Here is a 25,090-nt window from a genome sequence, read left to right on the forward strand (position 1 = left end):
AAGCTGGTAAACAGTCTCTGTGTACTTGGCAAAACTAACATACAGTTATGTGACGTGACAAGTGTGGCGTCAGAAGGTGGAGCCAGAATTTGTTCCGCTAGGTGGAGCTTTTTGCTGTAACAGGTTCTCTGGAAGAAAACAGGATTCTTGGTTTCAGCCAAGATAATAGCTGGGACAAAGTTAACACATTTGTGTTAAACAGTTAACAGGTGTTGGTAACATGACTGAAAAACGTCTCTTCAGAACAACATACTACTCTATTTCTGCAGTATAGTATGTATACGGTGCACAGCATGCACATTTTCCATTTCCAGTAACAGCAAGTAATTAAACATTTTCAAAGCTCTTCTTGAATCATTATTTGATTGGGTTAAAATGCAACATGAGGAGGTCATTTTACAACATAGCAATCAAGTCTGAAACGTGACTCAAGTAAAAATGCTTCCGGCCCATTTAAAGACAGACGGTGTACTACAGGTGAAAAGGCCACATTTAAAATATGCCAATTAGGCATTGTATCAAAAACTATATAGATTTCACAGAAAATGTCAGAACTTTACAGGGATAATCCAGCCAAAAATTGTAATTCTTTCATCATTTACTCAACATCATTTCATTCCAAACTTGACTTTTTTCTGTGGAACATAAGAAGAAATGTCTGTTTTTTGTTTTGTTTTGGTCCATACAATGGAAGTATTCTTCTTTTGTGTTCTGCAGAAGAAAAAAAGTCACAAGTTTGGAACGACATGAGGGCGAGTAAATAATTATTTTAATTTTTTAGCGTAGTTTATGTTTAATGTGATCAACACATCTTAGTTAACATCTCATTTTGTTTTCTAATTGACAGACCATTTGTCAAGACATTTAACAAAATATCTAATAACACAGGAAAATGAATAAATAAAGCATGTAAATAAACATACAGTAGTGGCCAAAAGTGATGTCTGGAGGGGATTGGTGTTTAATGAGCCGTCAAGTTTGATTAAACCATAAAAATGAGAAAAACATTTGATATTTTTAAATATTTTAAATATGAGGGAAGAACAAAACACTAAACTTAAGGTTTAAGGTATTTATCTGACAAAATTATTAGGCAAAAAGAGGGTAAACTACAGCCAAGGGTTTTATTTTACTACGCAAAAAATGCATAGAAAAACAAAAAGCTCACAGGAAACATACATTGACTCCAACATAATCAGTTAATAATATTTAGTTTATTCCCTCTTGTTTTTGCATGTTCATAATTTCTTTGCACGACAGCCTGTCCAAAAATCATGTCCACACAAATTGACATTTCACTGCGTTATGACAAAACAATTGCACTTAATAAAGATTATAAGCAAAATATCATTTAAAATGGGATTGAAAGATGCTAATCAATCATAATATAATAAAAATAAAATGTGTGTGAGTTCTGCTATTATCATCATCATCTTTATTATTTTTAAAGTGGATGTTTTTTTTTTTTTTTTTTTGAATGAATGGGGCCAGGGGTAAATTTCCAAAATATCGTGGAAAGTGAAAATTTAAGCCCAAACCGTCACTTATGCATTGTCCATATTACCACTTATGCCTATAGTATCTGCAGCTTTCAACAATCACAAAGTAATAACTGTTTGTTCAATTTACAACTTACTTGTGGCATACATTAGTTTCAGGTCACTACTAGTCAGGTTGCCTCAATGGACCCTTTTCACATTTCCAGGGTTCTCAGTAACAGAAGTCATCATAATGTAAACTTCTATAGTTTACAATGTTAATTATTGGCAAAATGCATCATCACAGTCTGAAAACTGAAAAGGGTTCATCAGCAGCAGAGCTCGAAGCACGTTCTCCATCTGGTGTTCATTCAGGGAAACTGCATTATGTCTTATCATGAGTATAATCATCACACTCATCATCAACAAAAACAATTAATAGCCTCTTTTATTGCAGTTACAGATTTTAACAATTATAAACACTTTCATTACACCATTGACTGCACAGAATAAATATTACCATTTGGGAAGCATTGATAGGTTTTCCCCCTTTTCAATTAAAAAAACATGAATTACCTTTTCTGACCTTTGATATGATATTAAGTGCAATCTCAAGTCCTAATATTTCTGGATCAGAATGGAGGAAGCGCCGCCTCCTCCATTGCAGATTCCAGCCAGTCCGTACTGTCCCGATTTCAGATTGTGCACCATGTGTCCTACGATTCTCGCCCCTGACATTCTAGAAATCGCAAAACCGTCACATTAATTATCACACAAAACTAATTCCAGTATGTCAATGTAGTGAACGGTGATGCATGAGAAGGATGTTGCTTACCCAATTGGATGTCCGAGGGAAACTGCTCCTCCATTGATATTGACTTTGTTGGGGTCGATGTCTAACATCTTGATGTTGGCCAGCACCACAACACTGAAGGCTTCATTGATCTCCCACATGGCAATGTCTTCTTTCTTCAAACCGGCCGCCTTCAGGATCTGCACAACATAGATGTTATTACACTGAATGACTTCAAAAACACGTCAGCTTTGCAATTAAGACAACTACTAGCTCACCTTAGGGACGGCAAAGGCTGGAGCGATAGGGAAGTCGATGGGGGCGACAGCAGCATCAGCAAAAGCTGCAAATTAACAAAAAATTGCGGTCCAGATGTGTAGGAAAAGCCAGCAAACATGCATTATCCAACAAAATATGAGTAACTCACTATTAGTAGGAATGCAACCAACTCAACTATATTTTTCGGTAGCATGACAGTAACACAGCTGTTTAGTCAAAACAGCATAGTTTTCCCAGCAAAAAGCAATTTTATCCAAGACGCAGTGATGTAGCCAATTAAAAATGCTAAAAAGAAACATTACTGCCCTTCAGGTAGCTTTAATTATTTGTAACTATCCCCAAACTTTTGTATTAGCCAAAAATGTGTCTTAGACCCTTATCATATTAAGCTTATAATTAATGTATTACTATTCCTTGCACATTTTACATTCATAAATGTACATTTTCAAAGAAAAAAAAACAAGATATTATATATATATATATATATATATATATATATATATATATATATATATATATATATATATATATATATATATAATATCTTGTTTTTTTTTCTTTGAAAATGTACATTTATGAATGTAAAATTCATTAAAGAAAACTTTAAATTTACTTGCTTCTATGATGCGAAATTTATAAGATATTATGCTTTAGATTATTTAAAAATGTAATGTATTTTAACCCTCTAGGAATATTTAGGTTTTTTTGTCTTTAGGCAAATGTTGTGTTCGTTCCTGCAAAAACTATATAAAATATATGCAAACATTCATCAAAAGGGTAGTTTGACTGTAGCTTAACAACTTTATTGAAATTATTTACATTAAATTATTAAAGTGCCTTCAGCATGGTGTTGTTCTTCAAGAAAGAATTCAGGTGGATGTTTCAGACATTGGCTAACAGCTAAAAAACTGTGATATATACAATGGGACTAAAACATGTGATAAAAACATGAGCAAAATGTTGGGGTAATAAAACATTCCTACATAACTTGTCATTCCAATCATTGCAGAATCTGCTGAAATGTACAGAATACACCATAAAATGACTTAAACAGGTGTGTATTGCCTCACCAACAATCTTCGCCAGCGGTGTGACGTTGAGTCTCTTTGCCGCGTCTGCTGTCATGAGCACGAGAGCAGCCGCTCCATCATTCAGAGTACTAGCGTTGGCTGCCGTCACTGTGCCTGCAAAAACAAAGGTCTGCTCATCTTTTGAACTGAAAACAATTCTTTATATCCTCAAAGCATACGTTTAAAAATAGTGACACATGCATGACAAGAGATTATTAAAACAATGATTGAAAATGTACTTTACAGATATTTTACAATATGCACTTTTTAAAAAGCTACAATCTTTAAGTACACTTAAGTGGCCTTTTATTTCAGGAATATTTTATCATCTGCAAGTATAGTTTTTTTTTTTTTTTTTTAAAGATTTGAAGAACACTAAAAGTGCATGTTAGTAGAATTATGCAGACTTTTTCACAAAGACTAATGAAGTGATGATCTTGTACCGTTCTCTTTCTGGAACACAGTTTTCAGTTTGGGGACTTTGCTGAAGTCAACCTTCTTATATTCTTCATCTTCCTTCACAACAATGTCTGGTTTTCCTGAGCAGTGAGAGAGAAGATTTTAAATCACAATAATGGTGCATTATATGTGTAAAAAGTAAAAAGTCAAAAAGTCCATTTTAAAGTAAAAGCAGTAAAAAGTCACGCCTGATCCTCTTCCTCTCACTTCTGTCAATGGTGGAAAGAGGATCAGGCGTGACTTTTTACTGCGCCGAGTCGAAGTACTTCCAAAAGTGCTATTACGCCATACATTATAGTTATCCTTTTTAACCCGCTTAGAAAAGCGCCGCGTTTTATTTTGTGTCACCATACTTGGTCGTATAACTACTCGTGTAACTGTTTTTAAATAGGGAAAACGTTGATGTGTTTGGTCACTTCTAAATTCATTGCTGTTAGATACCATTGAATATACTGGGGTAAGCTAAGTGCTTTCAAAGTGTCGCCGCGCGCTAGAGCGATTAAGTGCACGCACTGAGATGAGAGAGGTATGTATCAACTCGTCTTAGATAAGGGAATAACATAGTTTAATATGAAAAAACGGTGGAGTATCCCTTTAAGTCATTTTAGAAGCTATTGTTCACTTGGGTTTATTTTTATTACCACAAAAATTGTCCGGTTACTCGATTAATCATCAAATTAATCGATTGATTACTCAATTACCAAAATAACAATTAGCGACAGCACTAGATTAGTTCAAACATTTCAAAATGCACCTGCATTGTTTTGTATTTTGTGAAATTCAGTCGAATAAAAGACCAGTCATATATTTCGTCATTGAAGATTTCTTAAAAATGGTGTTAAAATATTTTTTTCTTGTGAACCCAATATTGTGTAACATCTTGTCTCATGAGATAATTATATCGTCACATCCCTAAAGTATTTTAGCTCATATTAGGCAATTTTTTGCGAATAATAACTGGAATTGAACAGCTAAACCGACCTCTCTGAGGGATGCTCACAGGAACCACTTCCTTGGCCAGGATCCCAGACTCCCACGCTGCTTTGCTGCGGCTGTAGGAGTTGATGGCAAATGCGTCCTGCTCCTCCCTGGAGATGCTGCTGTTCTTGGCTGTGTTTTCAGCACAGTTTCCCTAAAAATGGGGAAATATGGTGGCGTTGTACACAATCATGACCTCTCCAGTGTTATATGTCCAATGTTTCCACACAAATTAATTCACTTCCTTTATTCACTCAATACTTATTATCAGGCTAAGCTATCATGCAAATACAATGCAATCGGTCTTACTGGTTTATAAAAAATGTACGTGCCATGTGGAATTTGTTGTAGACGTCCGTCAAACCGTCCTTAACAATCAGATCCTCCATCTTCACTCCACCATAAGGGGGCGCTTCCCTGGCCATGACATATGGAACCTGAGACATGCTTTCCATTCCACCAGCAACCATCACATCCTGGGAGACATCATGTAGATTCACTCATTTTGCTATTAGCACGCTAAAGGCTCACTCTTTCACTTTGTGAATCTCTGGTCTTCCACACTACCTGATGGCCACACATGAGACTTTGAGCGGCCAGCATGATGGACTTCATCCCAGAGGCACACACTTTATTGATGGTAGTTGCCTCAGTGGACAGAGGGAGACCTGCATGAGGAAAACAAACATTACACAATCCTAGCAGAACCAACATTAGCACTAAAACTTCTCTTTGAGAAGTTGCATTTTTCATCTCAGGCAAAGCACAAAAAAATGAAAGAAAAAAATATGTATTATAAATCCCTCACCTGCACCCAGAACAGCTTGTCTGGTTGGTGCTTGTCCTTCTCCTGCTTGCAACACATTGCCCATGTAAACTTCCTTCACCTCCTCCAAAGGGATTCCTGTAGATGACATGCAAACCTCCTAACATCAGGGAATTTTATCATACAGACAGCTAGAACAAATAAGACTTAAAAATGTAGATTTAATGACACTTATTTCATGAATATAATTGCATTAAATAATAATAAAAAATATCAAACTAACTGGTATTTATTATATAGGCAAATAGCACACCTTTCTGATTTAAAGACGTGTGTTATTATTATATTTTACATGATTATGTATGCATATAACGTGCACTACTGTTCAAAAGTTTGAAAAGTATCATCAGTATGATATTGAAAGAAGTCTTATGTGTTTATCAAGGTTTCATTTATTTGATCAAAAATATAGTAAAACAGTAATATTGTGAAATATTATTATAATTTCAAATAACTGTTTTCTATTTTAGTGTATTTTAAAATGTAATTTATTCCTGTGATGCAAAGCCGAATATTCAGCATAAGAATTATCCAGTTTTCAGTGCCACATGATCCTTCAGAAATCATTATTTATTATCATTATATGATAATATAATGATAATAATTATATGAATTCATTATATTTTGAATTCATCTGTGCTGCTTAATATTTTTGTGGAAACGAATACATTTTTTTTAGGATTCAAGTTCAAAGAACAAACTTTGAAATAGAAATCATTTATAGCATTATACATGTCTTTACAGGCATTTTCGATTTAATGCATCCTTGCTAAATAAAAGTATTCTTTTATTTGCTCTGAACCCAAACATTTAAAAAAAATGTTAATAATAATAAAATTTATAATGGTATATTAAATTATTATATTCTTAAAATAAAATATAAAATTATATAAAATATATCAAATAAAATGTGTATTTCTGCTAAGATTATCAAGGGCCGGTTGCATTAACTGCTAAAACTAGTCTTACAAGTTTTAGTCATCAAATTTTATTTAAGAATGTTCATAATTTTTTTTAAGTCAGTTACATAAAATTGTAGATTGGTCTAATTTGATACAGAAATTTGAAAAGTAAGACTGATAGAAATGCATAAATGCAAGTCTGAGAACATGAACAGCTTTGAGTATAACATCCATGGGTTGCCATCTCGTAATTATGGTTGAACACAGCATAAGCTTGTTGCTTTGATTTAGGAGGAACTGTAAAAAACTGTTTGTTTACAGCACTCAGTGACTGTGTCTACAAAGTGTTGATGACTTGTGATGTCTGTGCGAGCAGGGTGCATGGAGGTATGGAAATAGATATGTTGAAAGGCAGGTAGGACATCGGACATTCGGACCGAGTGCAATGACTGGACAAACATTTTTGGTCCTGCGGCTTCCACAGAAGATATTTTATGTACATGTTATGATATTTAGACCACTTCTATTATTGATTGCTATCAGGATGTAGAGAGAGTTTCAACCAGTTTAACAAAAAGTGTTTATAAAACAAATTGCCTACCTTACATTTAACATAATGGCTATGTTTATCATGCATTTGGCCCCAGAACTCTACCTGCTTTCTCAATGGCTCCTTTAATAGCAACTGAACCGAGTTTGGTGGCAGGTACTGTGGAAAGGCTTCCTTTGAAAGACCCCATTGGGGTCCTGACAGCACTGACGATGACAACTTCCTGTCCAGAGACAAATGAGAAAAGAAGATCATATTCACTGAATGCCCACCTGACAGAAACAGTTCTGGCTCCATGAAGTGATACAATCGTATAATATTTTACTCACATTTAGAGATGGTCGTGTGCTGTAGGTCCTGCTCAGATATTTATGTGCCTGCTAAGACATATTCATAAAATGGGTGTCCGTTGACATAATATCTGGTTATAGCATTTATATCAACAAAGACGACCTACAGTTTATAAAGAGAAGCGCAATATTTTAAAAGGTAAACAATGAAACAGGCCTGCAGTCAAACTGCTGCATGTGCCGTGAGTCGCAAAAGTTCGGCTATGAATAACTATTTATTTAGTTCAAACTCACCAGATGTCTGCACAGGTGTGTGCGTGTGCTGTAAAGGGCACTGGATGCCATAATTGCGATGAAAAACTGCATACACAGAAGAACAAATTTCACCTTCAAACCTCCGAATGGAGTGAACGTTTGCAGAGAGCAGCCAATCACGGCAAGAGGTGTGTCTGCATCACATGGCGACGGTCCGAAGCATTATGGGTAGTGTAGTTTATATCATAGTTGTTGAAAAACTTGCAAGTAGAGCATTACATAGGTGAAATCTTTTTTAAAACACTTGTAAAAGGTTCTAAGAAATGCAATATTTGTCTCAATGTTGGTTTCATACATCTTTGAAAGACTTTTATACCATTTTCGTGGAATAGCTCAAGTTATGTTGGATTTAACAAAATGTGCCTTTTCATAAAAGGTTTTTAAATGTGTGATTTTGACAGACAGTCCTCTCTAACTTTGATTTGGCAAAGAAAAATCTGATATTAATAATATAAAATAAAATTGCTTCACTGCTTTATTTATTTATTTATATTATTATTTATTTGTTTATTTATTATTTATGTTAAGTAATAATAGAAGATTAGGAAACTATGTAGGCTATGCCACTATTTAAAAAGAGATTTGTGCCTTTTTTATAATCTTAAAGTTACACCATAGACATTTTTGACTTTACACTCCACAGTGTCTTATTCTATATTCAGAAACTGAAATATATTCATTATAAAAAGAGTGTGTTTTTTTATTCAGTTTTAACGTATTTTTAAACAGGTTAATAAGTTATATTGATTTGCATAAATGGTTTGTTCAGTTTGCAGGAAAAAAATGCATCCACTTTTTCTTATATATTTTTATTTATTATATTAGAAGATGAGTTAGAACTGAGTTGCAAGTTTTTGTGAATATTAATCATATTTATTTTTTTTAAAAATCATACATTCATACATTGTGGCATTGTCTGTACAAAATAGAAAATATAGGTACATTATTTGGAATACTGAGACAGAAAATGTCTACATTTTCAGTTTAATGTTTAGTAGCAGTTCAGCCATCCATAGTTCAACAGAACACGATTCACTCGTTTTGAGGAGAAATCATACTCCGTTTGCCTTGGACCTTCTGAGAAATACAGATAACCTAAAAATGAGAAAGAAATTTTTTTCCCGGGGAAAATACAAAAGGAAACAGCATTAAAAAATGAATGATTGAATTGTTAATGTTTTTTGTTTTTTTTGTGTTTAAGCTCACCATAATTTTCAAAAGCAGCGTCCACCTGTGAGCCAATGCCAGGAAAATGATGCTGAATAGTTTTAGGAAAGCCTCTGTCCATCTGAGCGGTTCTTTCATTGAAGCTACACCATTGTTAAAATTATGTTAGTTTAGTTTTGATGTTATTTAAAAAAAACAACTATTATAATCACCACAATATTATATTGTTTTCTCACCTCCAGTATTTGCTTCCAACAAAGAACAAAGTGCGTCCGGTTGATTTCACGTGTACAGCTGCATCAATCTTTTTCACATATGTGGGAAATCCAAATTTGGTTATGGGTTTGGGATATCCAGGCAAAGTAGTGCTGCCTTTTACTCCCCAGTACTGCCTACCTGAATGTGAAAGACCACACGCACAACTACATTTACTGAAGCCTTTTTATACACCACTTCAAGACTCTATAGGAAATGAGACTTTACCACTGAAAAGGAAGCTAATGTCTCTGTCACTGAACTCATAAGCAGCATCAACAGAGTCAATGGATGGCCAGGTAGATTTTATTTCATGCATTGCAAGTCCACTGTAGTAGCCCTTTTTCCAGTAATACCTGATGGACATATTTAGATTATTAAACATATGTATAATATTAAACAATTTAAATTAAAATTATATTCTTACCTATCTTTAAAGAAGTACAGTTCTCCACGAACGCTGGTTGCTGCATCAAATACTAAGTCACGCTTGCACGGTTCTGGTGGGCTTGGTTCAGGATTGGGTTTTGGTTTTGGTTCTGGTTCTGGTTTTGGTTCTGGTTTTGGTTCACGTTTATCTATTGACGTTCGAACACCTGAAACATTATAGAAAATTGGTGGAAAATACATATTTATTGATTGTTTTATCCATAATAATAATAATAATAAGTATTGTATTTAATTTATTGCAATTACAGTATAGTTCTCATCACAAAAAAAACAACAAAACATTTACCATACAGGGCCTGGACCCCAAGTCGGTCATCACGAGGAAGTGTATAGCCATTCGTGTTGACGTATCGGTAAGTTGGATACATGAGAGCTGAAGGGTCTTTGGAGTGATCTAGTCCCAGTGCATGTCCGAATTCATGAGCAGCCACCAAAAGCAGGTTTATACCTAAAGCAATTAATGATTCTTTTAAAATAGCTTCTAATAATTTACATACACATAAACATGTGATTTTATGTGATTTGTGCATTCACCTCGTGAACTTAGGGTCCACGTCTCATCATCATCAAAGTGTGTGTCTCCTCCCTGCTCTGGACCGGGTGAGTTGGCATGAGCCAGAACCCCATTAGGCCCGTCAAATGGGTAAAAATCTCCATGATCTAAAAGGAAGAAAAAAAGAAAAAAAAAATTATATATATATATATATATATATATATATATATATATATATATATATATATATTTATTTGAAAATGAAGGATGTGTTTAGAACCTACATCCAGCTTTGAAGAGGATCATGATATCAGCTGTGCCACTGTAGATCTGTTTGAAATCGAGTGGAATAACATCACTGTAGAGCTGGAAAGCTTTGGCAATAATGGCATCCACATCTCTCTGGCTCAACTGTGATGTATATTCAGTAATTCTAAGAGACAAAGAAGCAAATCATGTTTAGTATCCTTAAAAGTCACCATGACACCAATTGACAATTCATACTTTTATGGAATATTGCAGTGTTTATTATAAATTATTTATCCATGCACATTATCATTTCCATGCGCACTCATAGTGTTTAATCAAAATAACTTCCTCTCCTTCTTGCAGCGACATAGGGCCCTATCATACACCCGGCGCAAGGCAAGTGTTTTTTGCTAGTTTCAGCCCGACGCAGTTTTCATTTTCACATCCTACGCCACGTTGTTTAAATATCAAATGCATTTGCGCCCATTTGTTCGCCAATGGGCGTGCTAGTCTGAAAACGAGGTGTGTTCTGGCGCAATGTTGGCGCGTTGCTATTTTGAGGCAACTGAAATAGACTGCGCCATTGACCAACTGAAACCTGGTCTAAAGTCAATAGCGCAGTATTTTTGTTTTTTATTTAAAGAGCACTTTAGTAATATGAGTCTAATAGGCGGGTGCACAACGCGCGTACACTCTGCTTATTACACACACAGGGACGCACAGCAGCACACAAACATATAAAAAAATTAAGGGATTACAATGTAAAAGACTATTATTCTGTACATAAAGATATGGTGGAATCCGGCTTGTCCCGTAGATGCATTTTTTCTTGTTCAAGAAGCAGTTTCACTCAGATATACGTAACAATAGAGAAGAACTACAAACGTTTTTCTTTCTTTTTTTAACTAAAACTTCTTTTGGCTCCCAAAGTCCCTTCAATGACAGTCTCATGCATTTTGCACAGAAAACTGGAAAGCATTTCTATATATGGCAAGGTCTAATCTGATTGGTTGAATTTCTGGGAACAAACTTGTCTGATTTGTTATTTCATTAAGGAGCTAAACATTTCACATTTATGCATTTGATTATTTTATCCGAAGTGACTTACATTCAAGGTTCACATTTTATCACTTTTTGCTTTCCCTGGGAATCGAACCCATGACCTTGATGTTGCTCTACTGATTGAGCTACAGGAAGGCACAGGTACATGCTAAACCAACCTGTATGTTACAACGCTTTGCTTCCAACTGGGTCTCCCCTGGAAGTGGCTGAATTTGGCCACATCAGTGACTCCACAGCGTGGCAGCTTCATCGTCTCAAGAGTGTTTGAGTCCAGCTTGCCCGTGACCTCCAGTCCAAAAAACGCCTGCATGACCTTCAGTTCATTTTCTAGATCTGGGAGGATCATCGTTCTGCTGCGGGATTTAGTTGCATTATTGTCCCTGTAGAACTGTGACAGATAAGCCTGGGGAGAACGAGGAAGGAACGTTTTATAACATTAATGTATAGATTAGATAAGAAACATATGAGTACATATAAGGCATTTGGGTACTGACCTCTGCTATTTGATGGTCTTCTGATGATGGAGTCGTAGGTGCGCCATCACAAAGTGACAAATACACCACAAGTGTCAGAACAAGAGCTGTCAAGTGCCCCATACTGCAGTCCTCTTCCTCTGCAGGGAAAGTGTCCTCCAGAGTCTCCGTTTCTGTCTTTTATAAGTCTAGATCGTCTAAAAAGGGGCTTGTCCCGTGTTTCATCATTTCCAATCAGCAGTGGTATTAGCGGGGGTGGGAGTGGGAAACTCTCAAGAGTTTCAGGGGTTTTAAGCTCCTGTCTAAACATGTCAGACAAAAGTTTGTATTGACGATGACTTCACCTATGAATCAACTGAATAGGCCGCTTTAGGAAGATTGTGGTTTTTGTATTCACTGCCTCTGCTTTTGATATCCCCCTTCTGGTCATTTTCATCCCTGGAGGAAATTTATTTTATCCGCGTTTCTGGTTAGACGGGATGCATTTCCAATTTCCGACTGGCATTTTTGCTTCTGAGTGGAAAGGTATGATTAATATTATGTTATAACTTTAGATCTAATTTATTTATTTTAGATCTATTTTTTTTATATCTTCAACATTGCAAGCAGCCTAAAACACTATGACTTGCAATGATGGAATTAAGATTCTACTTTTTTTAAGGAGAGATGGCTGAAATGTGTTCAAAATGTTTGACAGCTTATCTTAATGCAAAACAAAGTCAGCACACTGTTGCTCACACACACACAAAAAGTTCAAAAGTAAAATCACCAGAATACTATAATGTGATGTTTTGAGCAAATCAGCTCTTGTTCAGACAGTGAGAGCAACAATGTGCTGACTTTGTTTTGCATTTCTATGTACTTTTTTGTCATGCACCTGGATTTGACATATTTTTGGATACGCTGGCTTTTCATGTTCCTTTGACAGCTTGTCTTAATCCCTCATTGGGCCTGTAAATTATTTTAATACATTTATCATCAAAAAGTTAATTGTTAAAATTTAGTTAGTTAACTCAACTCACTTAAACCGTTTTTTTGTGTTTGTATAGCTATACATTACACTACGTTTCTACATTGTCTAAATTTCTACATTAAATTTCAAACACATTAGAAATCTGCAGGGTATTCAGTATACAGCAGTTTCCATTCAAAGTTGCACATAAAAAAATGCGAATAAAGCAGGGTTTCCATCACATGTTCAAGAGAACACATGTAAAAATATCTGTAATAAAAAAGGACGTTGTCTACATCATAATTGACTTGCATCAGACGAAACGAAATAAACGCTGTCATCTTGCATCTGGTGTTTAGGAATGCAATCATGTGAGACAGTTCTGGGAGGTAATTATACCTAATCATTGTGATGACAGACTTTGGCAGGCATTTCAGAATGATCAAACCAACATTTGAAGAAGAATAAGAAGAAGTTTTGTTTATATAGCGCCTTTCTGTAGCTCAAGGTCGCTTTATACCAGTTGTGTTGTGCATCGAGGGATTTGATCAGTAATGCTCACTTCATGTTATCGATAAAAAATGTATCTGCCTCAAGTGAGCACATCAATTTTTTTTATGCGCATTTTTAGAATGTATGCACGTCTTGGCGTTTCCATCCAGAGTTTTTATGCGATATCCCAAAATGTCATGTAGAATGTCAGCCAAGACATCTCACAGCCTTTAATGATAAGGTGAATGAATACATTTGACCAAATTCATCTCAAGAGTCGTGTCCTGCTGTGGAGAGTATTTCTGTCCCACAAACTTTGATGTTAGTAGGCTAATATACAAATATTTACTAGTCGTGTATATATATATATATATATATATAGTGAATGCAGGTAAAGTGAATGCAGATAAAGTGGGCTGCTTTTTGTTAAACATGTCATTTAGATACCCAGATGTTTTTTGTATTTTTATTTTTTATTACTTTTCTTAACTTAAAGGTCCAGCTATAATATTTAAATGTGAATACAGTTCATAATGTGTTATTTGCAAAGTATATACCAATCATTATTTTTACATCATGCACTCCAGACAAATTTATTTTCAAAGTGGGCAGAGCTTGTGGCCAGTAAATGTTTAATTTAATAAGCATTACATTTTTATAGACAATGGCAGGACAGAAGCGATGGTCTTTTTTTTTTTTTAGGCTTTGATTGAAGTTTTACATAACCACTGGAATTCCCTTCAGGGCACATGCAGTGCCTATACGAGTTTTCTAAATCCTGACATGAATGACGAATGAAAGACGCAAATGCAAAAACACAACCCTGAGGCTGTTTAACAGAGGTATCCAAAACACCCTTACTTATACCCTAAACCACAGGAAGTTTGTCCATATATGTCCCAGTGATCCTTTAACAGAAATTCTACTTGTTTTTATTGAACTACAAACACATAGCGATGACGAGACTAATCTATCCCTCATAGCTCTATACTCAGAAACGCCTAATAATATATCAACTTCAACAAGCATCAACATGCCTTGACAAAAAGTATGACCTTTTAGAGTTAAGATGGTTTGATATTCAAGATTTTACAAAGCCGATCACTGATATTGGATTTACAATCTGAGTCTGCTCAGTAAGTCGTCTCTGAACATTAAATTCAAAAGTATTTAACCTGGAAAAACAATTATTGTTTCCAATCTGAACATGCTCACATATACTACTCTTCTTGAGTTGAATTAGGCACTTTAGTTTATTTGAAAATAACATTAGATTCTGTAAATATACATTCTTTTAAAATGAGTTAACAGCTATATTAGAGTCCAATAACAAATTTGAACAACAGACAGATTCAATGAACAATGGATTATGCACATGCATTTCTTTTAAAATAAAAGTGGTATACAACGTTAAAAAATATATATGATCAATAAGTTATGACAACAACATATGTTTTTACATTGCTTTAACTAATAAAAATAAGTAATACAAGATTCAACTAACTTTTTAAGTCAGTTTAATGTGATTTAACTTGAAATGACCAAGTTGGTTGTACTTTTTTTTTACAGTGTAGTTTTAAAATAAACTGCTGCATTCCATTTTTAATTAAATCCTGACTAACAGGACAGGAAGTAATTGCTCCTCAGCACACGGAGAAGCCTCTTACTGTTGGATGTGAACATATACATCTTTGTCCCGCTGTAGAGATAAATGTAACCTGGAAGAAAAAATCATTATCTTTATGAGGTCTAATCATTGTACTTTAATGCTTGTAGAAAATTGGTTAAAAACACTTACTTTTGGACAGGTGGGCTGCTGTAACCTCTCCGGTCATCCCTGGAAATCCATCTGCCAGTCGTTTGGGATACCCTGTGTCCATCTTCTTTGTCCTCTCATCATAGCTACCCCAAAAAAGAGAAATGTAATATTCCAACCGTTTCTTTCCAATAGTTTTTTCAGAGCAAAATCCAAGGGTTTTTGTTTATGCTTTGGCACTTGACCAACCTGTAGTACATCTTGTCAACGAAGAGAAGTGTTTTTCCTGAGTTTTTGTCGTGGACGGCAGCATTAACTTTTCTTACGGATAATGGCAGACCAAAGCGGCTGAGAAGCTTGGGATAGCCCGGCTCAACGTTGTTTCCATTAAAAGCCCAGACTTGTCTACCTGTAAACAAAGACCAGCTATGCTAAGAGGTTTTCTGAGCATGGATACAGAGATTTTAAGTGTGATTGTGGTTTAAGCATTCCCAGATTGTTTGGGAAAATACCTTTGAAAAAGATAACTTTTCCTTGCACTGGATTTTCGTAAGCAGCATCTATATTGTCCGGAGAGTTGGGCCAGAAACTCTTGATCAGTTGCGCCACACCTCTGCTTCGAGAACTACGCCAGAAAAAGCTGTAGGAAGACACATGAAGTTATTTCATTTAAACTTTTAGGTTTAAATTTTAGGTCTATATAAAAATCCACAATTTTTTATTTGTTTTTGTGCATTACCTGTCCTTGAAGAACATTGTTTCTCCCCAGCATCAAAGATCAGGTCAGGGTCACAAGCATTAGGAGCCGTTTGTAATTTTGGATCAGGTTGGATGGGGGTTCTGTCTCTGTTTGGGCCTGAAGGAAATACCACATAGTAAACAAACGACTGAATATGTTTGACACAAACATTATAGATGTACTCTTGAAGATCTTATTACCATAGAGCGACTGAATCCCTCTGATGTCATCAGAGGGCAGAGAGAAACGACCCGGATCCCTGAAGCTGTATGTGGGAAACATCAGAGCGCCAGGAACGTTGGAATGTGCAAGACCCAGAGAGTGACCAAATTCATGGGCAGCAACCAAGAACAGGACATAACCTGCAGAGAATTTAAGTAGAACAGATTAGGTACAAGTTAAAAACACATTTAAACAAATCTAAGGGGTGCCAAGGTAATGAAGTCATTGCACTTTTTCAATCACTAAAATCAAAGAAAAAAAAAAAAACCTAGCAAAACTTACCTCTTGATGAGCGGAAGCTGAAAAACTCATTGTAATAGCAATTTTTTAACCTTACTGAAAAAACAGCATCAACTGGTGTAAGAAACATTCAAGAGGCAAATTGTAATAAAGAAGAACAGGCTTTATTCTCTGAGGATTCATTACAGAGCCGCAGCCACCCAGCTTGTAAGCAAAAATCCTACAAACATAATAAAACTGAGACATTTTATACAGGTTTCTAACATCTTGACCACACCTACTTAGTTTTCTGTAACTTTCCAAAAGATACCCCCTATCTTCAACTGGCCTGGACTGGTTTTCTACCCCCCTGAGCAGGTCACACTGTTCTTTGTCCCTGAGAAGCCAAAAGGCCTTCATCTGTTAGAAAACCCTCACAGAAGCACATGGTCAGATGCTACTACACATAGTTAAATGAAATCAACAAGTTAAAATGAATAAACACAAGAACAATGAATTTTTCATTAACATCTCCCCCCTGTTTATCATTCTCTGATAACCAATAAAATAATAAAAATTCATTTCTATTTTCTAAAATTAATTAAACCCATTTTACTATTGAATCCCCAAGAATACAATCACTTCAAGCTTTTCTTTACATCACAGTTATACTCCTTCATATTTGATTTTTGTATACCTGATCACTCTTCTTTAAACTTGTAGGAAAAGAAAGGATTAAAAATGAAATAAGCTTAGGCTGTTTTTGTAAGGATAGGCCCTTAATTTTGTAGCAAGCAAGTAAAGGTTTATATAAGGCCGGGCTAGGTGAACAAGCACTGTTATTGCACCCCCAAAACTATAGTTCGGACCCTCGGTCACCTCAATATAAACAAGAAATAGTGTAGTTATATTTAGTAGGAAAACAAAGAAAAAGGAAAAAGTAGATACAAAAATATCCCTCAATTCAAACCCTGTCCTTGTATGCCACCTCGTAACACGGATGGCTACTGTTTTTAACCCTCTTTATACATTATCATCGTCCTCAGAAAGAAAGAATTTAGAAAGTAAGAAAATCCGAAAAATGAAAAAAAAAACACCCCCCAATTTACCACGTTACTGTAGCTTCCGCTACTTCCACCGTATGCCTAATTTTGTCCATCCTTGGGATAAACTGAACAGACATTCCAGTACTCGTATTCACCCATGGATAACAAAATTGTCAAAATAACACATACAATCATAACTCCTATAGCCTACATTCAGCCCTTTCCATTAATCCACTTTGGTTGTTGAAAATTAACTCTTACTTTTCCATTGCAGACCGACTGTCTTTTTTTGTTTATGACCGTACTTCACATCATTGAATAGATTTTATATTTTTCCTGAAAACATTTACACCAATCAAATCATTAGATCTATATCAATACTAAGCCCTAGTTTGATTTAATCAAATAAAATCATCAACATCATCACAAAACAATTTATTCTGCTAAACTTAAACCATTAGTTGGTCCACATCCTCCTCCAGGTGTGTTGACCATCTCGTTCGCCCCATGGACATTCCGTCTTCACCAGGGTGACTCTTTACGAACCGTTGCAATGGGCTTTCCATCGTTGGCAAGGGAGGGTACGTTACTAGCACGTCCTTGACCCCTCACTGTCCTTCGCGTCGGCGCGTGGGGTTGCTGAGGTTGGTTGGTGTAGTCTAAGGTCAGAGGCGTGGACCCAGGTGTCACCCTCTCCAACCATTTTCTGATCATTAAAAGATTTTTCCTTATCCCGACCGCACCTCTACTGGAATTAACCATTTCCTGCCTGCTGTCACCTGTGAATGCAGACCCTAGCTATTTTGTTATTGACCGCTTGTCTGGCCGGTCGTCCCTTTTGGTGTGACCTGTTGAATCAACAGCCTGAAACATATTGTCACCAGATAATTTTGCTCACTGAATGGCACTGAAAACCCTGAAAGGAAAAAACACTCAACCCACTTTGCCCATGTTAACAAAACAATATTTATACATTTGGAACAGAATCAGTTCTGTTCGACACAATCCATCCTGATATCCTGCAAAAGGAAAGTTTTAAGTTATGCGCTGCGCAAGGTGTGGCACCTCTCTGTCACAATAATAACCCAGTTTACTGGGCACAGTCTGCCCTGTATCAAAAGTCAGCATGCTCTGTAAAGAAAACCAACGTCGAGGTTATTGTCAGATAGTAAAGTACACAGTTTCTTTTGTCTTTTGTGCTGCCGCGTCCTTCGCTGCCGAATCTGCACACTTACAGACAGCAATTTTGTTACGGAGAAAAATGACTTCTTACAGGGCTTTTACCCAGTTAAACGCAGTGTCCTCCCAACATTTATCGTCCTGCTGCAATTCCATTCATCAAATTTGAACCCCTTGGTATGGCAATTGTTACCATCCCTTTTGATGCATGATGCACTTAAACTTCTTGCATCAATTTAACATAATGGTGTTTGGGTAAACAAAGTTTTCAACACTAACCCAAATGTTGTCCTTCAGCCAAATTTCCCCCAGACATCTTTCTCTGAAACAAAGTATTACATAAGCCACAATCTCATCTTTTTATCTAATAATTTGAAGGGCACCGGCCCTGAGTCTCACTGCTTTTCAGGCCTGTTATTTGGTCTCTTAAGTCAGTCATCTACAAACATTTTCCAATGTCAAAGTCATCAATTGTTTCTATCAGGTCAGGTCGTCGTGTACAGACTTGGTCAGTATCAGTCAAACAACATTCTCTCTCTGTTCACAATAATCTACAGAGCTTGATGACCAAATTTCTTTCAAATTTGTCATTTGCCTTAACCCATCTGTAATGATAAAACTCTCGTTCCAGAGGTTAATGACACAATATACACACTATAGGGACAGAATAGCTCCCCTAAACTAACACATACCAAACATGAATCAACACTCATAAAACATACAATGCTGTCACCATCCAACACACACACATACCTGACTATGAACCGCTCATATTCTCATATTCATATCTTTGATTTTAACTCTAAGCATATTTTAAATTTTAAATAAGATTTTAAACTTCTCATTTTCCTGTAGCTTTTACCTAATTTTACATGGTCTCTTTACCAGTTTCAAAGCCCGTTTGTTCATTATTCATTTTCTCTTAGAAAAGTCAGCTGGGTTGTTTTGATTCATTATCATTATTTTGCTTCATCTTGCTTTAGCATGCCGATAACAGAAAGACTGACAGAATACCATCCGTTCCTTCACTCAAGCAGTCTCTCTCACTATAAACAAATAATCTTTTCAACAGCCTCCTAAGACTGTAATTTAGACAAAATCTAATAATAAATTCATTTCAATAACCTTTGACCATTAACCTTTATCCAGACTTTTCTTGAATCTACAAAAGCTGTCTTCACTTTTAGCCACCACCATCTCTAACGACCTTCAGGAGTTAAAACCATCTTATTGGCATATTATTTCAATATCAACATTTCCATAATTTTTTCCCCTTGCCCATAAGGCAACCATCATCATGTTCCTGACATAAATTAAGTTTTGTTACTGTCTCCACAACAAATAATGACAATCACCTCACGGTCTCAGCTGGCTCTTGAAAGCCCATTCCCATCAGCTCTTTATCTTTAATCTCCATCAGGGTGTTGTCCCCTGGCATAGTTTCAAACACTTGTCATAATGAAAAACAAGCCATACAATGAATGCGGTTTCTTGCAAGTGGTATATAGAGGAACTCACATTTTCTGGGTCAGACATGCCGTAACTCCTCACAGCTCATCTGGCCTCTCAATGATCTGCTGATGCTGGTGGCCACTCAGTCAATCAGCGCCACTCTCATACCCAACTCACATAAAACACCGCCATTCTGCAGATACCCAGTGTTGGCGTGACCCTCTGTCTTAGGTTGACCTCTGGCCCTAGAGAATCTTACCCGTCTTTGAGTGATATCACTTCGTGCACACTGGTAACCGCTCTTCCCCATAACAGAATCTTTGACCATTTTCTTCAACATAATCAGTTCTGGAGCTTAGGAAAGGCACACTCAAGAGTCACCAGAGCCATTCGGACTGCCTAATAGTGTTAACACAGGGAGACAGGTTAATAACAACAGTATTTAATCACTTAAATATTTTAAACATCTTCAAATCAGCAAAATCGCAATACTGAGCTTACACTCAGTGAATTTAGTTATCACAACGTCCATTCAGTGTACTGTTACATCTGTGGCCGGAGCCATCGGCCCTGCATGGTGGAGACTAAAAATGAGACAAAGTTACTGGCCCTGAATTAAACTAGTCAAAAACGTCACTTCTATCGTTTAAGACTTCTTTAAAGTCATTCAGTTTTACTTTTAAAACATTTACAAATTTCCCTTTAAATGTATGAAATCTGAACTGCATTGTAGCATGATTTCCTTTAACATCCATGTCTATGGTTTTCAACTAAAACAATGTGCCTTGCACAGGCTCAGACAACAGCTTACAGCTGACATTGAATGAGAGAGACTCTGAGGCATTCAGGACTGGTACACTGCATTTCTCTTCTAAAATCAAACTTTATCTACCATCTTTTAACTTAATTTGACTTAACAGGCGTTCATAAATTGTTCCATGAACTCTATCTTCCCCTACATGCTAGTTCCTTCTGCATCTGTTCTCTTTTATCTGCAATCCAACAATTCTCTGTTTATAATTTCCATCAGGAAAAACATTCTATCTTTCCCTACCTTCTTCAGTTCAACAAACTACTGTCTGTTCACAGTTTTACACACATGCTTGACACACACACAACAGCCTCTCCGTTTCCCTGCGTTCTATTCCACTGACTCTTTCACGACATTCAGTCTTATTTTACTCAACGTTCCCGCTTCAGGGAAATCATGATATTTGATCAGTTTCTGTATGTCAGTCATACATTTACCACCATAATTATTTCTCATTTGACAGAAAATTGGTGTATAAAAATTATCTGTTTTACTGTTTGATGATCCCATTTTGGCTGAGTCCCCCCCTCCTGGATTTTACTATTCGACACGTGTCTTAGTGTCTGTCAAACGTCTTCGACAGACCCGATCTTTCCCTTACCCCAAGATCGGTCGGGTGGTTTGTAATTACGTTTCACTCAAAAACTTCCTATAAGCACTTTCCAGCGCTCGATTATTTCTGATTTGACGTGGCTCTTCCGTCCACCTAAATCGATTTGATGTGGCTCTTCCGTCCACCTAAATCGATTAATTTTTTTTTGGGTTACTAGCGCTTTTGAGTAAAACTAATTAATCAATAACTGTGATTCCCCTGAATCTGTGATTCCCCTGAATCACCTGTGGGCTTTCCGTCCACCAACGAGCTAAGTGAGGTAGAAACTGATCCGAATTCCTCAGATCAATTCTTTCCCTTACCCCCAAAAAATTGTGATTCCCCTGAATCACCTCTCGCTCGTACCAAAGGCAGACACTCAGCCAGAATAGTTCATGTTCACTCACAATTATCAAATCACACTTAAACTTCAATAAAACAATTTGCCGTGTCTTACCCAGATGCTTTTTCTCTGTTTTTCCCGCAATCGCCGCGGATTCTTTATGGTCCTGGTGGGAGCTTCCTCCACTGGCCCTGAATGCGGTATTGGCTCTCTCTCCCGTAATCTGTTGAGTTTCTATCTCAAACCGTCGAGGTATGAGACGGCCGCCTGGTGCTGCCGAGGTTGTGCACTTTCCCGTCAAATCCGTTCTCAGGGCCAGGAGAAGAAGCGTCCGCACAGGATCCCAAACTTCTGACACCAGCTGTAATAGCAATTTTTTAACCTTACTGAAAAAACAGCATCAACTGGTGTAAGAAACATTCAAGAGGCAAATTGTAATAAAGAAGAACAGGCTTTATTCTCTGAGGATTCATTACAGAGCCGCAGCCACCCAGCTTGTAAGCAAAAATCCTACAAACATAATAAAACTGAGACATTTTATACAGGTTTCTAACATCTTGACCACACCTACTTAGTTTTCTGTAACTTTCCAAAAGATACCCCCTATCTTCAACTGGCCTGGACTGGTTTTCTACCCCCCTGAGCAGGTCACACTGTTCTTTGTCCCTGAGAAGCCAAAAGGCCTTCATCTGTTAGAAAACCCTCACAGAAGCACATGGTCAGATGCTACTACACATAGTTAAATGAAATCAACAAGTTTAAATGAATAAACACAAGAACAATGAATTTTTCATTAACACTCATCATCATCGAAATGTGCATCTCCACCAAGTCCAGATGAGGGAGCGAAAGCATGAGCCAAAATGCCTTGTGGTCCATCAAATGGGAAAGCATCGCCATGATCTGTAGGAAAGATGTTTTACATTTAATGTTTAATAAAGAATTTAGGTCTTCTTTTTTAATTCTTATCAATCAAAGAATGGGCTTCAGATAAGACATACTTCAAAGAAATATTGATGCGATTAATAATCCTGCTGATGCATCTATCTTCATATATGGCTGTTAAATCATGAATTTTAAGCTATTTAAAGGTACCCTAGAATTTGAAATTGAATTTATCTTGGCATAGTTAAATAACAAGAGTTCAGTACATGGACATGACATACAGTAAGTCTCAAACACCATTGTATTCTCCTTCTTATTTAAATCTCGTTTTTGAAAAACACCCCTGAAAAATAGTCATTAATATGTACCCTTCCAAAAATTTGCATATGCCAGCCCATGTTCAAGGTCAGGCGGAACTCAAGCCGAATCATCGTCCGAATCATTTTTCTTCGAGAGACATCATGGCTTGCAAACGAGCGAAGCATGGCAATTGCTCAGTGTTTGGATGTACAAATGAACACAAAGGTATTTTTTTACCTTTTTTATTTATTTGTTCCTTCATCCGAGCCTCTGAAGAACCAGTGGGTTATGTGAATGTCTGATGTGTAATTGTTCAAGTTCAGACAGATAATCTTTCTCTCAAAGTTGTTCAATACTGTTTATGCATCAGTAAATCAAGCCAGTGACTAAACGATCAACTTCACATCGTTTCTCTTGGTAGGGTGAAAATAATCTTACTTAAACTGTGATTAATATACAGATAGCGATCAAAGAACAATCCCACAGTCGCCCAAGCTGTCAATCACACAGTGCGAGTTTATCTGGACACTTGCCAAAACTCGCTATGAAATCAATGACGATATTACGCTGCACAACGAAGCTCTTACTGTACGTACATCATGTTTGCATTGGTGAAATCATTAGTGAGAGTGCATAAACTGCGTTGCAATGATAAGATCTTCATTCACGTGATCAACAGGCTTACACTGAAGTCTCACAGCAGCCAATCACAGCAGTGGGCGTTTACACTGAAGTCTCCCAGCAGACACGCCCCTTCAAACAGAGTGTTCAAATCAGAGGCTAAAATCAGGCTAGGAAAAATGCCTTTTATTTCTAAATTATAACAAATTTTGATCTAAAAAAACATACTAACACTATAAGGGCACCCCAGGAAATATTCTAAAATAATAAAATAATCCATGCAATGGCACCTTTAACCATTTGAAATGACACATTCAAGTGAATTTGGATTCTTCAATTTGGTGTACAGTAATTAAAACAGACATATATTCAATAAATGATTTTACAAGTGCAATTTAATGGCGCCATTGTGTTGCACTTCACATGCAGTACCCGTTTTTTAGTTCCGCCTTTACGTTATTGCTCCCACAGCTGTGCCTCTGTAGATACGGGTGAATCTCAGAGGAGTGACGTCTGCCCACACTTGCAGGGCTCTTTTGATGGAATCATCCACCTCTGCTACTGACATGTCAATGGTGTAGTTCACAATCCTGAGGAAAAGGACCACAGTCAGTTTCTGCTTCTCTTTTTTCTGTGACACCAAAAGAAATGATATTTAATATACACACTTGTATGTGAGCTTGTTGGTCTGCCATTTGGGTCTGCCTCCAAACGTGGAGAACGCAGCAACATCTGGAACTCCACAGCGGGGCTTCTTCATCACCTCCAGTGTTTCTTTGGTCAACGTTCCAGTGACCTTGATTCCAAAAAACTTCTGCATCTCTTTCATCTTCTCAGTCAGTGGACTGGCACTTCATTGAAAGACAGTTTTTACATCTGTTAGATTGTAAAAACTCTTCAGGTAATGCTAAAGAGAAAAAAAAACATGGAATTATAGGAGGAATTGTAATGTAAGAGTAATGACCAACAAAATTATTAGTCCTATATGAAAAAAAAAGAACACTAGAAGTCAGTGAGTCTTTTGTATTGTTACAGATCTGTAGAAAAGGAAGTTAGAAACACCTACCGTCGATCAGATGGGCTCCTGTAACTTCTCCAGTCAGTGCTGGAAATCCATCAGCCAGTCGTTTGGGATTTTCTTTGTCCATCTTCTTCATCATCTCATTATAGCTACCAAAAAAGGGAAAGTCTTATGTCTTTTCGGAGCAAATCTTAAGGGCTTTTGTTCATGATACGGCACTTGACCCACCTATAGTAATATATGTCAAAGAAGAGCAGTGTTTTTCCTGAGTTTTTGTCGTGGACGGCAGCACTAACTTTTGTCACAGATGGTGGCAGACCAAAGCTGCTGAGAGGCTTGGGATAGTCCGGCTCAACAACGCTGCTTTTAAA

General features: G+C 36.7%; 2 protein-coding genes and 1 pseudogene across 4 annotated transcripts; all 3 read right to left on the bottom strand.

Annotated features, from left to right (window-relative positions):
* Nucleotides 1-1,100: 1,100 nt before the first annotated feature.
* Nucleotides 1,101-8,085, bottom strand: acat1 (acetyl-CoA acetyltransferase 1). Of its 2 annotated transcripts, none has more exons than XM_079862022.1 (12): nt 7,920-8,085; nt 7,665-7,712; nt 7,441-7,558; nt 5,866-5,961; nt 5,625-5,725; nt 5,390-5,533; nt 5,061-5,211; nt 4,064-4,159; nt 3,621-3,734; nt 2,550-2,614; nt 2,314-2,471; nt 1,101-2,217 (listed from the first exon to the last, which is right to left on the bottom strand). In XM_079862022.1, exons 1-12 carry the CDS (start codon nt 7,989-7,991, stop codon nt 2,097-2,099), a joined length of 1,284 nt encoding a protein of 427 aa, XP_079718148.1. In that variant the 5' UTR covers nt 7,992-8,085; the 3' UTR covers nt 1,101-2,096. The 2 variants fall into 2 exon arrangements, with proteins under 2 accessions (XP_079718148.1, XP_079718147.1); XM_079862021.1 differs by having other exon boundaries at nt 7,665-7,715.
* A 673-nt stretch (nt 8,086-8,758) lies between these two features.
* On the bottom strand, nt 8,759-12,249 carry mmp30 (matrix metallopeptidase 30). Its single transcript, XM_079862285.1, has 10 exons — nt 12,111-12,249; nt 11,775-12,019; nt 10,590-10,738; nt 10,347-10,472; nt 10,099-10,260; nt 9,790-9,958; nt 9,591-9,718; nt 9,344-9,503; nt 9,147-9,250; nt 8,759-9,035 (listed from the first exon to the last, which is right to left on the bottom strand). The coding sequence occupies exons 1-10, from the start codon at nt 12,210-12,212 to the stop codon at nt 8,932-8,934; spliced, it is 1,449 nt and encodes a 482-aa protein (XP_079718411.1). The 5' UTR covers nt 12,213-12,249; the 3' UTR covers nt 8,759-8,931.
* Nucleotides 12,250-15,128: 2,879 nt separating this feature from the next.
* LOC307152092 (collagenase 3-like) lies at nt 15,129-24,839 on the bottom strand (annotated as a pseudogene). Its single transcript, XR_013824116.1, has 13 exons — nt 24,765-24,839; nt 24,367-24,605; nt 24,154-24,288; nt 23,989-24,029; nt 22,691-22,795; nt 20,324-20,500; nt 16,533-16,586; nt 16,229-16,390; nt 16,029-16,145; nt 15,802-15,929; nt 15,539-15,698; nt 15,332-15,435; nt 15,129-15,251 (listed from the first exon to the last, which is right to left on the bottom strand). The product of XR_013824116.1 is annotated as a collagenase 3-like (transcript).
* Nucleotides 24,840-25,090: the final 251 nt, after the last annotated feature.

The sequence above is a fragment of the Squalius cephalus genome, assembly GCF_949319135.1.
Source record: "Squalius cephalus genome assembly, chromosome: 24".
Lineage (NCBI taxonomy): Eukaryota > Metazoa > Chordata > Actinopteri > Cypriniformes > Leuciscidae > Squalius > Squalius cephalus.

Excerpts from the sequence above, each read along its gene's own strand:
- acat1 (XM_079862021.1), bottom strand. The coding sequence starts at position 7,991 with ATGCAGTTTTTCATCGCAATTATGGCATCCAGTGCCCTTTACAGCACA. Across the intron at positions 7,716-7,919 it reads CACACCTGTGCAGACATCTG|CAGGCACATAAATATCTGAG; the intron begins GTGAGTTTGAAC and ends AATATGTCTTAG. Across the intron at positions 2,615-3,620 it reads ACCGCTGGCGAAGATTGTTG|CTTTTGCTGATGCTGCTGTC; the intron begins GTGAGGCAATAC and ends GTTAATTTGCAG.
- mmp30 (XM_079862285.1), bottom strand. The coding sequence starts at position 12,212 with ATGGGGCACTTGACAGCTCTTGTTCTGACACTTGTGGTGTATTTGTCA. Across the intron at positions 12,020-12,110 it reads AAGACCATCAAATAGCAGAG|GCTTATCTGTCACAGTTCTA; the intron begins GTCAGTACCCAA and ends CGTTCTCCCCAG. Across the intron at positions 9,719-9,789 it reads CTGTACTTCTTTAAAGATAG|GTATTACTGGAAAAAGGGCT; the intron begins GTAAGAATATAA and ends TATGTCCATCAG.